At 33.8% G+C, this 15,826-nt stretch overlaps 1 protein-coding gene across 1 annotated transcript in view; it reads right to left on the bottom strand.

Annotated features, from left to right (window-relative positions):
* Positions 1-15,826, bottom strand: part of LOC126886762 (A disintegrin and metalloproteinase with thrombospondin motifs 12-like) — a 188,061-nt gene that overhangs the window by 50,203 nt on the left and 122,032 nt on the right. The window contains exons 10-13 of the mRNA XM_050653786.1: positions 13,465-13,570; positions 12,904-13,028; positions 8,404-8,524; positions 3,756-3,882 (exon numbers count right to left, since the gene is read on the bottom strand). Coding sequence (XP_050509743.1) covers positions 3,756-3,882; positions 8,404-8,524; positions 12,904-13,028; positions 13,465-13,570 — 479 coding nt within the window. The remainder of the gene's footprint in view (positions 1-3,755; positions 3,883-8,403; positions 8,525-12,903; positions 13,029-13,464; positions 13,571-15,826) is intronic.

The following is a 15,826-nucleotide window of genomic DNA, read 5'->3' as shown; positions in this document are numbered from 1 at the left end:
TATTTTTGTGTAAAATGCTGCATATTTATGCGCATATTTCATATGTTTTTATTTGCATATTTGCCTAAGTCTAATAATTACTGTTAATTATATTTTTTAGTTTTCTACTTGAACCATTTTACCTGTCACAAAACATGAATGGTTTTCGGATAGGTTATATTTCTTAAAATACAGTCAAAAATTTATCAGGTTTAGTCAATTTTACCAGTTCCGATAATAAAAATCAGTCACCTTCAGTATTTTTTTCCAGTTGAAGGTAAAAAAATATAGTCGGTTGGTAACTTTTTCCTGGTTGCGATTTAGCAGAAAATATTACTAACCGACACTATTTCATAAACTATTAAAACAATACATAGTCTACTAGGGGTAGTTTATAAAGTATCTAAACTGCATTTAAAGTTCGTTGGAATTATGACAATAAAACCACTAAATCATGTTTTATGAATTTTTTTTCAAAATTTCAAACTTTAAACCGCTCTAGTGTAAAGTTAGCCAAATGTCGCTTGGTCATTTTTGCCTTTCAGCCGTCGATATGTTTTATCTAAAACGTCAGCGTCTATTAATCTAAACCAGGCCTGTCCAACATACGGCCCCCGGGCCACAATGCGGCCCGCGTAGGCCCTTCATCCGGCCCGCGAGTCCCTTCTCACCGAACCCACACCCACGCAGAGCCACAGAGCTCACGCACATCCAGTGATGCCACAGCTACCGATTTTTCGGTAGATCTACCTGAAATGTCCGAAAACCTGTAAAATCTACCGTTCTACCGAAATCTCCTTTTTTCTACCGCAAAAACAAAATTATTACAAAATTTCTTTAGCGGATGGATTTGGCAACAGAGTTTGGTTAATTTTCAAGAATTTTTGAATCACTTTACTTAAATAGCTTGTAACACGTGCGAGCCAGGCAGCAGATATCAGATACGGATTTACTAATACTTTTATGACCACTGACCAGTCCTTTGTGCTTTTATAAATACGATTTTGGGGGTAAAATATATCTACCTGAATGAGTGAATAGTGAAGGATTGTGGCTTATTTTGATATAGAATATAGAAGATAATTCCAAACTAAAAATAGTATTTACTATTAATACCTTAAACAGGAGAAACTTCTGTACCTGTACCTTTTAACTTTATTATTTATACTCGCGTATAAATACGGCTAACGGTAAACGTGCAGATACAGTTCCAGTTCGGAAACAAAGCGAAGATCAGCGAATACTTAAGGGCGATACAAGCAATTATAACGGACTTAGTGAAGATTCTTTTGGCGATTTGGTTCATTTGTGTTGCAGTGTTGATTTGTGTTTGTTGCAGAACATGATGTCATCAGAAAAAAAACGTAAAGTTGACAAAGAATGTCGAATATTTAAAAACAGTTGGACTGACACCTTTTTTGTCATAGAACAAAATGGTAACATACTGTGCCTCATATGTCATGAAAAAATATCAGTTTGCAAGGAGTACAATATAAAGCGGCATTATTTCACAAAACACGCTTCTAAATACGATGAATACCAAGGTCAAATTAGAATCGATCGAGTAAATTCGTTGAAAAAAAATATGATCGGTCAACAGGCGATGTTCAGAATACCAACAGAAAACTCCGAGACAGCCACAAAAATTAGCTTCATGATAGCAGAAGCCATTGCCAAGCGAAGCAAACCCCTATCAGACGGAGAATTTGTCAAGGAATGCTTGGAGATGTTTGCATCGGTAGCGTGTCCGGAGCAAGAAGCATTAGTTAAAAATATAAGCTTGTCACATCAAACCATAGCAAGAAGAATTGATGACATGACCAAAGATATTGAATCGTCTTTAAAAACGCAATTGAAGAAATGTGTTTTTTACAGTTTCGCACTCGACGAAAGTACTGATGTATCAGATACCGCACAGTTGGCAATTTTTGTAAGAGGGGTAACAGAAGACTATACCGTGATCGAGGAATTGCTTGATTTGCGTTCAATGAAAGATACAACCACCGGAAAAGATATCTACGAAGAAGTAAAGAGTTGCATAGAATAATATGAACTACGAATCGAAAATCTTTGCGGATTGACTACAGACGGTGCTCCAGCAATGACAGGAAGAACAAGTGGTTTTGCAGCTTTAATGAGCAAGAACGGCACACATACAATCATACAGCATCATTGTATTATTCATCAAGAACAGCTGTGTGCAAAAGTACTTGAATTGAAACACGTGATGGATAAAGTAGTGCAGACAGTTAATTTTATACGTGCAAGAGGACTGAATCACAGACAGTTCCAGGCTTTTCTGTCTGATGTCGGTTCAGATCACGAAGACATCGTGTACTTCAGTAGCGTTCGCTGGCTCAGTAGAGCATCCACACTTAAACGATTCTATTCGTTGCTCAACGAAGTAAATATTTTTCTTGAAAACAAAGGTCAAGAAATTGATTTCCTAACTGATGAGCAGTGGTTGGCTGATCTGGCCTTCCTGGTTGATATTACTAAGTACCTCTCTGATCTTAACTTAAAACTGCAAGGAAAAGATCAATTATGCACGCAGTTATATGAACACATTCAAGCTTTCACAAAGAAGCTCATATTGTTAGAAAAACAACTGGAACAAAAATAGTTGGTTCATTGGGAGACTCTATCTGCCAGAAATCAAGAAATGTTGGACTTAGCCAAGTACGTGTCATTGTTGCAAAGATTGAGGAATGAGTTTGAAGAGAGATTCGTAGACTTCAAATTACAAATTCCTAACATGAAAGTGTTCCAAAATCCGTTTGAAATTGAAATTGATGGTGCTGTGCTGAACTTACAGATGGAATTGATTGAACTGCAAAGTGACTCTCTTCTAAAAACGGCATATCAAAGTTGCCTTCCGAACAGATTAATTGAGTTTTATAAAAAATATATTAATCGGAACCAATACCCAAACCTTACCAAATTAGCTCTTCAACAAATATCTTTATTTGGTAGTACATATATTTGCGAGCAGCTTTTTTCTCGCATGAAATATAATAAATCGAAAACGAGATCATCTTTATCAGACAATCATCTGACAGGCATTCTGCGCATAGCTACTTCTAAAATACCAGCTGACATAGATACACTGTGCAAACAGAGAAAATGTCAAACATCTCATTAGTAATAAGGTTTTTAGAGTGATAAGTAAAACTAAGGTTTTCTTCCTTAATAACGTAGGGACGTAGACAATATTCTTGTATATTTTTATTAACTGTTGTTTTTTTGTTAAATATTTCATTGATTTCAATTTGTTATTGATTGATTTTCTTTTGTTTGTATATAAAAAATACCTAGGTATTTGAAATAAAGATATCCAACTTATTTACTTTTTTTTCTAGGTACTTATATTATAAGTACCTACTTCCTATTTAACCTACTTATCTACTTAAGTTACTGTTATTTACTAAAAAAAGGTAGTTTATCTTTCAATACTTGCTGCCCATACTTAAAGTATCACTTTTTTGCAATGTAATAGCAAAAAAAGCAAAAAATAAAGACTACCGAAATTTGACGATTTCTACCTAAAAAAATCTACCGCAATTTGATGGATTCTACCTGAAAATTAGCAGCAGCCTACCGAAATTTTGTCCAAGACCTGTGGCAACACTGCGCACATCCATCCATCCAATAGTCAGTCGGCCCGCTACAGTTACAAAATTACAAATCCGGCCCTCCACAAAATTATGTTGGACAGGCCTGATCTAAACGATCGTTATTGAAAAAACATTGACCTGGGAAGTGTAGGATGCACTTACTGCTCTCCGTTCAGATAAAATATCTTTTCAGATTTATCGGTAACAGCGATAGTGTTTACTGACGGCGCCAATTCTTCGATCCTCACATTCCTGCTACCTTGGGGAATCGTCGCCACTTTCTTGTAATCTGAAACAGAAATCATGCTGAGGCGTGTCATCGGCAAGGAGAAAAGAATCTCGAAATCACAGGAAAACGCTCGACTGACCGTGGATGAGGAGAGCGAAAGAAGCGGGGAAAAGTGAGACCTAATTGGGGCATTGGCGTCCATTTGAGCCATCGGAAGTCATTTCGTCGAGAAATTGCTGTTATTTATTATCTTTTGAGGCCCATATACCCCTAATTCAAAGGTCGAAAATTGTGAAGCCATATAAAAAGATGTTTTCGGCAACTTTACTTATATTTCCTCAATTTTTTTTGGGAAATTTCAGACTTCGTAGAACATAATTTGAGATTTTTCACTTCTAATCAAACACATAATAAAAAAATATGAAAAAAAAATTTAAGAAACGCTTTTCTTCAGTTTGACACGAATAAGCGCCAATTTTTATATAAACAAATATATGAGCGTTCAAAATTTGAAATTTTATTATTTATTCAGGAATAATAACGTAAACAATTAACGTAAAAAGTGAAATTATGTATAGTTCATATAGTCCTGTCGCCAGTGGGGGTACAATGGCCTCCTTAATTCAGATGGACTTACCCAAGTTTTTTTACGTATTGTGACCCGTAGAACACGAATTTTTTGGGTAACAGTTGATCCGTATGTCGATAACATTGTTATAAACAAAGAGCTTGAGGAATCACATAACAGCGATTTTTCGCAAAACAAAACATTTCTTTGTATTGTTTGGGTCATTCTACGCAAAAAATGTTGTTACAAGTTTTTTCGTAGGATGCATAGTTTTCGACATAAACGCGGTTGAACTTTCAAAAAATCGAAAAATTGCAATGTTTGCTGCTTAACGCATTTGAAAGTTCAAGTCAAATTCTATCGGTTTTGATTACTTTCATTGCTAAAAATTAATTTTTTTATTGTTAAACAAAGCTATAAACACATAGTAATTGAATGATGTTTTAAATGCATTTCTCATTTGAAATCGAACGAGTATACACGCATACAGACAATTGCTACGTACATTACGTATAGTCCGTCCGCTATAACTTTTCCCATTCGGTACGATTCATTTTCAATCAAATTAAATCAAAACATAAATTGAAACGAATGTCGATGTGTATATACATTTTGTATACTGTATACTATATAGGGTGTTTGGTAGATCGATGGAAATTTTTTAAGGGATAATAGGGGACGCCATTTGCAACATTTTTTGCTAATATTGTATCGCTCAATCTGTTAAGGTTTCCGAAATAAAGTTAAATTTGTCAATATTCGAAAATTCGTCTATTTTATTTTTAAAAACAATTATCTAAGCGAGATACTTCCCTGACATACAAAATGCCTTACGTATTACTTGCTCAGATTGCAAAAACCCTTCGTTGTTAATGCATCTCCAAACACAATTCGGATGTCAAAACAGTAAAACGCACCTTTCATACGCATACAATAACCATGTTTATAAACCAAAATAAACCACTTCATAGCAGGTAGATTGTTTGTTAGAATAGCAGGTAGATTGTTTTTTGTTTGTTATGCGTTCGGAGAATGACGATAGCTGATGGAAATTGTATGCGAAGAGTCAGTGTTGTAGGTTTACATTTTTATTCCATTCGAAAAACAGGGAGGAAGTACGCCTAGATAATTTTTAAACGTGAAATAGACGGTTGTCGAATATTGACAAATTTAACTTTATTTCGGAAACCTTAACAGTTTGATCGATACATTATTAGCAAAAATGTTGCAAATGGCGTCCCCTATTATCCCTTAAAAAAAATTCATCGACCTACCAAACACCCTGTATACTACACACATCGGCGTACTTTTCACTTTCTGTTTTGACTTAATTTGATTGAAAATGAATCCTACCGCATGGGAAAAGTTATAGCGGATTACATTAAAACGCTGCATTGGGCACGGGAAACACTATGTGTTTATGGCTTTATTTAACAAATAAAAACATAATTTTTAGCAGAGAAAATAATCAAAACCGATAGAATTTGACTTGAATTTTCAAATGCAGTAAGCAGAATTCCTATTTTATTTTTTAATCAAAAGTTATTCGGGTTCAAGAATTACACTTTTTCGATTTCTTGAAAGTTCAACCGCGTTGAACGTCCTACGAAAAAACTTGTAAGAACATTTTTTGGTGAGAATTGCCCAAAGAATACAAAAAAATGTTTGTTTTGAGAAAAATCGCTGTTATGTAATCCTTCAAGTTCTTTGTATATAACAATCTTATCGACATCCGGATCAACTGTTAACCAAAAAATTCGTATTCTACGGGTCAAAATACATAAAAAAACTTGGGTAAGTCCATCTGAATTAAGGAGGCCGTTGTACCCCCCTGGCGACAGGACTAATGTCATTAGCTACAATCCGTAAAAGTTTTTACATTGTAAAAAACAAAAGAATTTAAGCATTTTTCATTAAAATCGTTGACATTAAAAATATCTGCAAATTTTCATTTATTTGCATTGGAGAAAAAGCAGTCAAATTAACGTCTAAAGATTTGACGCAAACTATTGAACTAAAGAAAAGCGTTTAAAAAAGTGAGGAAACCTTAAAGCAGCTATTTGAAATATTTACATTACTGAAATTAACTTCACATAAGCTTAATAGTCCAGGGAAATAGAATTTTTCCTAAGACAAAAAAATGGAAGTCACAATAGATGGACAACTTTTAGGACCTATAGAAATAGGCAAAGGCAAAGACAGAACTATGCTCTTCAATTTAATCATGTATGAAATCATCAAAAATGTCAATTAAGGAAAAAGATAGAGAATGGGAAACAAAGATGTAAAATAGTTTGTCATATAGCCGATTAGACAGCGCCATCTACAAAACCTTTCAACACAAATGTAACCTCAATCTTTTGTTGACATAAATCCAGAGTTTCATTGCGATAAAACTAGTCGTGTAGATACAGTAAATTTTTGAAATTAACAAGGCAGTCGAAAAATGGATCTTAGTCAATTAGTAAACATTTTCGAGCAATAATTTTTTACAATATTCGGACAGGATTATCCCAACAGCAGTGATTCGCTGAAACATTTTCGGTGTTTGGGAATGAAGCATCACATCTGTCAACTATTTCCCGCTGGTATTGCAAATTTTAACGTGGTCGCTCCAGTCTCAGCAACGAATCAACTACAGTCACACAGCAAAACATTAATGCGGTTATAGGGATCCTTGGGCATTTCAGAGACCTCCATCCAAAAGATCCTACATGAAGAATTGGGTGTTACAAAGTCGTTTCCCGTTGGATCCCTTATTTGCTCACAGAAGAGCAAAAAGCGATTGGCGTTAATTGTTGTCGACAAACATTGGAAAGGTTCAACAAAGGAAGATCAAAAAACGTTTATAGTATTTTTAGCGGCGCCTCATCTACACCATCCTTCCATCGCAGCAAACTGGCAACGGTTGGCAATGGATAGGACTGGCTGGCGTAATAGACTTGGGAAGGTCGAGGCTCCTTCATAGGGCTGTAGCACCATTGATGATGATGATTGTTAGCGGCGATGAATTCTGCATTTACTCATACGAACCGGAAAATAAATGTCAATCCGCAGTGTGCATGTTTCACGATGAGGCAAAACCAACAAAATTGATCCATTCTCGAAGTGTGTCAAAGAAAATGGTCGCAACTTTTGTGTAAAAATCTGGTCATGTGGCAACAATTGCTTGACAAGATCGAAGAACGGTTACTTCTGATTAATATATTATAACCGTTTGTATACCAGGAGTTATCGCGAAACTCAGACAAACCAACACATAACGAATCACCCTACATCAGGACAATGCAATTGCTTACACTGCCCAAGAGACAATGGAGTTTTTGGAGCTTCAAAACATCGAATTGGTAAACCGTCCACCGTATTGTCCCGACCTAAGTTTCAAAAACTTCTTCACGTTCCCAAAGATCAAGAAATCAATGCGTGGGTAGCATTGGATTTTAGTCGCCAGAAGAAGCCATCGATGCAAAACAGCGGTTTTGCAGGTGTCAACTCCAGACTGAAATAATTGTTTTACCAATTGGTTTGAACATTTGCAAAAGTGTATGGATCTTGGTAGGACATAGGTACTTTGAGAAGTCATAAAGTACTTCAAGAACATACATTATTTGTGTTTACGTCTATATTATACACAACAAAAAGACAACTCTCTAGCATCTAGCCTAATATCAGAAGAACAACTTGTACCATTGCTATACTGTATTTCACGTTAAGAATAGAACGTTACGCTTATGGAGATCAGTGTTGACAAACCTCTCGGACACGGGTGGCTACTCGACTGCCGATATACGATTCATTTTAATCAGTATGGCGTGGCATCGGCGCGCTTCTATCGTTCATAAGAAATGCATGGGGCTATCTTCGCAATATTTTATTCTTAACGTGAAATAAAGTATAGATAAATAACACATAATACCGCCTGTATCAAGTACTCCATCCCATACTTTCGTTAAGAACGCCCATGATTCGAATCGATTAAATAAATTGTTGCATATTTGATGTGGAATAGTTACCACGAGCGCCGGTGTCTTTGTAGACTTCGTCTATAATTTTGCACTGTGTTCCGTCGCCATTACAAATACCGCACACATCTTCCACCGCATCTGAGTCCAGTTGATAATCACACCCAACCTTCTGAAATGAAAAAATAATTACAGTCGATATAACAGTGCCATAAATAATACCACGAACAATGCGGCGATGCCATAATGGGAAAATAATGCACGCTTGGATGATATTCCGACAAACACGCAGAGAATTGTATTTACACATTTTTTGCATTAATAAGCGGTTGGTAATATCTTGTTCAAGATACAGCACGGCAGGTTCTTATGGTTGTGATTAAATTAAATGTCTAGTTTATGTATTCATACTCGAAGAACGGTAAAATTTTAATAACGATAAAATCTAAGTGAGACCTTAACTTTTAAACACAATGCTTATGTAGTAAACTTATGTCTACCGTAAAGTTTGGTGTAAGTTCTATAATCAACTGTTTCGTCTTTTTCTGATGAATTCCTCCACCATTCCAGAGATTTGTGAGTTACCCACATTCGTGTCGCCTTTCATGTTACTGCCTTTACAAAGCCTTAAAAGGGTTCCGGTCCAACGAACTGCATTGAGTCTTGTCAAGCCATTTTATCTGCGTTTTCAGTGCCCTTATGACCCTCACGAACCGGTATCTAGGCTACCGTAACCTTGCTACGATCTCCTAGTTTATTTATGACAACCACAAAATACCATACTAAACTCGAAGTCAAACAATAAGGAATGCACGTAATTTTCCCCTTGTTGCCATATTCTAAGTTTGAAAAAATATATAAGGAATAATCAAATTTTTTTGACATGCCATTCCTATTACAGCGAGCAGTTTAATGGCTAGAAGTAGGTAGTAACGATTATAAAATATATGACGTCATTATTATATTTGGTCAGATGGTAAATGGTAACTGACGTCTGTCTTAATATTGTAGGTTAAATATAATGTCAAATTATTGTTTTCAAATTATAATTTATTTATTTAGTTTATATCTTAAAACAGTTTATTTTTCACCAACTTCACTTTCCCTGCCCTATCCTTGACTAGTCTTGTATGGTAGGTTTAATTAAGCGTTAATTTTAAGAAATGTTGTTGGCTGAATGGACACAGCTCACAAAGGGGATAAAAGAAAAAGAAAAAAATAAACGAATCAAAAATCTCATATAACCTTATTCGCGGTGTGAAAGTACTTGGAGGGGATACGAGAAACGATCGTGCGCGAATAGCGGAAAAATGTTGCAACTGTCTTAAATAATTCATATCATTCATACTGTCAATTGAAATTGTCAAATTGACGTGTATTTCATACCTACTGTCATTGAAGAAGAAAAATTATATGTTACTCCCCAATATTGATATGATATGCAATTATTATAATATAAAAGTAAATTCATTAATTGTATTTTGCTTGCAGTACTGCATTTTAATAATTAATTTTATTTGCTACATACAATTGTTTACCTATTAATAAAATAGCCTCAGTCTTATTTTTTCTTCCTAAAATTTTAGTTTTTTTGGGCTACGGCCTTGACAATTGTCCTTTTTTACAAAGGACAATTAACACAAATATGCCTTTTTTTTCTTTAGCACATTGAGCTGCGATATATGGAAGTTATAATTTGAATTACTTTATCTATTTGTTAGTTAACTGGATAACCAGTACTAATGTAGGCACTTTCCCTAACAACACAAAACATTCCAGGAATGTACTATCAAAGTTCTATTAATGTTTGAATGTACTGGACATTCAAGGAACATTCGGTGAATATCTGATTAAGTTATTCGTGGAATGTTACCACAAGACATTCTATGAACATACTACCAATGTCCTATATTTTAAGAGAGGCCATTTACTATTCAATTTGCATTCATTTTCAAATTTGCTGCGCGTGTATATGTATTTAGGCAATCCAAACCACGTGACTTCTGGTTCTGGTTGGCATGGTTGGCATGGTTGTCAGGTTACAGAGGTTATGTTTGTAATATCATTTCATTTCATCATTTCACTGTTTATCGTCATATTTTGGATTCATTTGGATTTCGTTTGCTCTATTTTGTGAACTTTATAAACTTTACCACACTGCAAAGTGATTATTTAAGGAAATTATTATTGGAGACACCAGATGTTTGGAGAAAGGTAGGGCAAACAATTTTTATCAATGTTTATTTTTCTCTGATATTTATCAATATTGATGAATTTTGCAAGCAATAACATTATTTCTTTTATTGTTTTAAATATTTATTGAAGCTGAAAATAATTGGGGATTTAGATCCATATACAATTCAGTCAGAATTGGATTTTACCATAAAGTGCATTCCACCAAATTACTATTATAGATATTATAGATGAAAGCATACAAAAGCCTTCAGGCACATAAATATTTTACAGCTGGATTTGTTTTTAAAGTTGGAGTAAAGTTGGAAGTCACAAGCAACAACTTCGTAAGTACCTACAAGAAAATTGAGGAAATCCAGCTCCTGGATACTACTGGGCAAACTAGAAGATTGAAGAGGACAAAGCCTTTTGAACTAGTTTGAGTGATAGTGAAAAGCAGAGCATAATGCTTGTGTGCATGTGTATGTTAGAATAGTGCGGTTAGAAAAGCAGAGCATAGTGCTTGTGTGCCTGTTAGATTAGATAAGAGACGCTATGGCTAAGCTCTTCATTTTAAGGAACAGTAGTAATTTAGGTTAAATTAAAATTGCTCATTGGTCAGAGTTATGATCAGATTGTAATTCTAATGAACAATTCAATACAATGAATCGTCATTGTAGTGATGATTATGGAAAAAAATATATGACAAGATTTTGTGCAATAAAAATGTTTATATTTATCAAGGATGTATTATTTGGTACGGCTACATATACAGTCGGAAAAATGAAAGAATACTCATGAATGAACATATAAAACACGCTGTATTTTCCTGTCACCGTGCCACAAAGAAAATTGTCCAGTGGAAGTAACAATAATTATTACATGTATTTGTGCTGACCAGTTTTTTGTGTGACACGGTGACAGGATAATACAGCGTGTTTTATATGTTCGTTCATGGGTATTCTTTCATTTTTCCTACTGTCTGCTTTTTCATGAATTTTGTAGGAGATGAAAAACTTGTTTGGGCCACCTCGTGTTTTCATATATTTTTTGATTTGTTTTGTAGTAAATTCAACTATCTATTTACTACAAAACAAGTCAAAACTTACGTATGAAAACAGGAGGTGACCGTAAAAAATGTTTTTCGTCTCCTGCAAAACTCACGAAAAAACATATAGGAGGTATTGTCACATCACTGACGATATATTTCAGAGAATGTCTAAAAAATATACTTTGAATGTCCTAAGAACATTCATGGAATGTTTCAACAAGACATTCAGTCTAAACAATATATACTGTGAATGTTCAAAGAACATTCGTAGACATTCATGGAATGTTCCAACAAGACATTCAAGGAATGTTTAAAATGCTGACACAGCACTTTTCTGGGACTTTCCAGGGACGTTCGTGTGCTTTTGGGGACATTCCAGGAATGTTTTCAATGTCCTGTGTGTACCTTCTAGGAACATTCCTGGAATGTTTTGTGTTATTAGGGTTATCATATAATTATGTGAATTGCCCTCACTTGTTTAAATAACTGTAATTCTTGTCCTTGAGGTTATAGGGTACAACCATTGTTTACTTCTTGATATTATTTTTACTCTTTAAACACTTTTACAACTGTGTTATTACATCGCTTTGAATTTTACCGCGCTGTACTGCAGCTGTCAGTCACTCTTTTAAAATTTTTTAAGGTTGTCTACCTCTTGGCGAGATGTCAGTTAGACCTGATAAATCAAACTCCATTTTCTCTTGTGTGTTTGCTGGGCATAGATCGACCTGTTGGTAACTATTAAACTTTAAATCTTCAAATTGCATATTAGCATTCTAATTCTATAATGATGTTACCTAAAGTTAAAATGAAGTATGCTTAAATATTATTAATTCTGGAAGTGTGAATCTGGTTTTTTCTTGGTTCTTTTCTGACATTAAAAACAAGCTAGTTTTTTCACTTGTTTTTATATGTGACTGTTACCACATGGTCTTGTCTTTAGCTGTATTAAAGTTTTTTAATTATTAACTACACTTAAATATACACTTAAATGTTTTATATACTTTTATATTACATTGGTTCATTCATGGATAAGATATTTTTTACTTTGTACATCTTATCTCTTGCTACATGTCTTTTTAAGGTAACACTAATGTTTTTTTACGTCTCTTTTTGGATGTTGCTTCTTATAACACTCATTTTGTAGATGAACTGATGATGTCTACTGAGCAGTAGACGAAACGTCTTCAATAAATAGATGAAGCAGCCGAATTCTTGGTCTCTCTTTTCCACCCACTTGACCGAAAAACCCTACACTCACGAGTGCTCCTTTTTTATGTAACTATTACCTGTAGACCACAATCTAATTAAAAATGAATAAAACTTACCTTGCAAGTACCACTTATGCACATATTCTTTGTGCCTGCCTTACACGGCGTTCCATCCCTCACTCTTGGCTCCAATTTTGCAAACTTTCGCAGCTCATTTACGCAGTACAGTACACAAGGCTCCTCTTGATAGAAAAATACAAACCAAATTAATAAATATTTTTTATAAAATAAAAATAATAGAAGAAAAATTTAATAATAATAGTCTACCTTTTATACCGCTAACTCGGCTTGGGGGTCATAGCCGGTTAGTCTGCTATATCTAGGGGCTACGTTATACAAGGAAGGTAACAGGCCCAGTGCTACGCTTCAACCGCTTATTATTACCCCTGGTTTTACCCAAAGTACTCATTTTATTCAGGCTATGTCAGCTTGGGGCCTATAGATATTTTTAAAAATTATATGGTTTCGCCCGCGCTGGGATTCGATTCCCGGCTTTCTCTGTTGAAGTCGGACATCCTACCTATTCGGTAGTATTCGCCTTTTAAAAAAATAATTTATCTAGTTATATATAGAGGTCATTGAAATAACTTTATATTTGAATCTTAAGTATTAATTTACCTTTTTTAAGATATGGTTTCCAAGTACGTAGTTCGCCCTTAAAAGGAATTGTATTTCTCTCTGTACATTGGACCTCTCTAAATGAGGGTTGATCAACTGGACAATGCTAAAATTAAGCAAATAAAGCTCTATTAATGTTTACAGTTTCAATAATGATCAAAATCTTTGAATATTTTTTATACTGATGCTATAGCATTGTATTAGCGAAATCTTTGAACCAAATTGGCCTGGATCCCGCGTATCAAAAAAATGTTATTGATAGCAAGCTGAAAATTTGTTAATAGCTTAACAGTGTCTAGTCGGACAAATTTTAATGTACGGGAACACTGGAACAGGAGAAGTTTTAATTGTGGAACAGGTTACAGGTTTCGAACGTCAGACTACGAAAACGTAACATGTATTTTAACGGACGGAACTTCCAATTGAATTTTGCCCTTTCATTAACTTCTCATGCAAAAATCAGACTATTGTTTACCGCCAATATAATTCCTGTCATATGACATGTTCTACGTGTCGCACTTATTAAAATGCCCAACCTATGTATTTGTCGGACAAACATTTTTTTATATGTTATATTAAGTTTACTATTGAATAAACTTGAGAACAACCTACTAGTTTTTACAATCATAAACTTATCAGGTATTCCACAAAAAAAATCACGTTCCACAAATAAAACTTTCCCTGTTCCAGTGTTCCCATACATCAAAGTTTGTCCTACTTGACACCATTAATAGTGGAGCCACTGAAAGTTTTCACCTCCGATTTCGTTGAACCTTCATCGATTTTCATGCAAATTGGTGAGTAGTTAGAAGATACTTCAAGAAACAGAGATGACATGATGCCAACTTGCGCTTTTACCCTGGGGGTGAATGCCACCCCTTCTCGGGGGTGAAATTTTTTTTATTAAAAATAATACCAGAAATCGATAGAGGGGCAACTTCTAAGCAAAATTTGTTATATAAAGTTATTAACATAAATCAATACTTTTTAAGTTATTAAATATCAAAAATTTAATTTTTCCTTAAAAAAATGCATGTTTTAAAGCTGTTTTCCACGTTTTACTCAAAAACTATAAGCTTTTGAAAAATACTGTGATTACCAAAACTAAAGACAATAAAAAAATTAATACACTCCCCACTTAACGAACTAAACTACTGTTATTTCAAAGTGATTTATGAGTAATTGAATGTATATCTTTTTCGACGAGTACTCAAATCTAAATATTCAAGCTTACATAACGGGAAAACGATGAATTTTATAGAATACACTTGTTAAGCACTTGTCAAAGTACTTAGGAATACCTATCAAATGAGCTCCAGTAGAAGTTAATATCATCAAAATTAAGCAAGTTATGATAATAATACGAGAACCCTTTCGATTTTTTTAGGAAAAAGTGAAAAATAAAAAATACGCCATTTCCACAAAAATTAAAATTTATAGTAATCCTCACAAGAATTTCTTTAGGGTAACATAGTTAATAATTTCGACAATTTTGACCGGTTTAGAATGCATATTTTTGAACAAAAAATATAATTAAAAAAAAATCAGAATTTTTAAAATTATCTAACTTTTCATTTTCTTTTGATAATGACTCCAAAAATACTCAATATACGTAAAAAATTATAAATAACTAAATTTTAGTTTTTTCTGTTACAAATACTTTACTATTTCCGCAGAGTAAAAAATAACCGAGATAGAAACATTTAATATTTAAATTTTGCTGCGAGTATCATGTAACCGGGGCTATTTAAACTTTTATTTTTAAAAAAGTAAGAGGTTTAATCGACGTTTTTTAATAGCTCTTGGAATAGACTTTTAAATAGTTTTAGATGAATCTGATATCTTAAAAATTAACGGAGTTATTTACAAAAAATCAATAACATTTTTTGGAAAAATTTTTAAAAGATACATTTTCCAACATTTTTGGTGCATAAATTTTAATGCTATCAACTTGCTCGAGGGCTTATTTGATAGATATTTCTATGAGCTTTGAGAAATGTTTAATAAGTTTATGTTATAAAATGCATTATTTTCCCGGTATTTAAGCTTGAATACTTAGATTTGGGTAGTCGACGAAAGCAATATACATTCTCTTACCTTTAACCATACACCAACATACACCAACATACCTTTAACTCACTTTTAGTTAACATTGAAAGGTTTCTATAGTAAGGAATTTATTTGGTTTTTTATTAGCCTCAATTTCGACAATAATAATAACTTTTTTGTAAAAACTTATAGTTTTTGAGTTATTTATGAAAAATCGGTTAAAAACATGCATTTTTCTCACGAAAAATTAAAATCTTTGATCTTTAATAACTCACAAAGTTTTGATTTATTTTCATAACTTTACGTAACAAAT

The sequence above is a fragment of the Diabrotica virgifera genome, chromosome 6 (genome assembly GCF_917563875.1).
Source record: "Diabrotica virgifera virgifera chromosome 6, PGI_DIABVI_V3a".
In the NCBI taxonomy this organism is placed as follows: Eukaryota; Metazoa; Arthropoda; class Insecta; order Coleoptera; family Chrysomelidae; genus Diabrotica; species Diabrotica virgifera.
The sequence above is the reverse complement of the archived record's forward strand: the minus strand, read 5'-3'. Positions and strand labels throughout refer to the sequence as shown.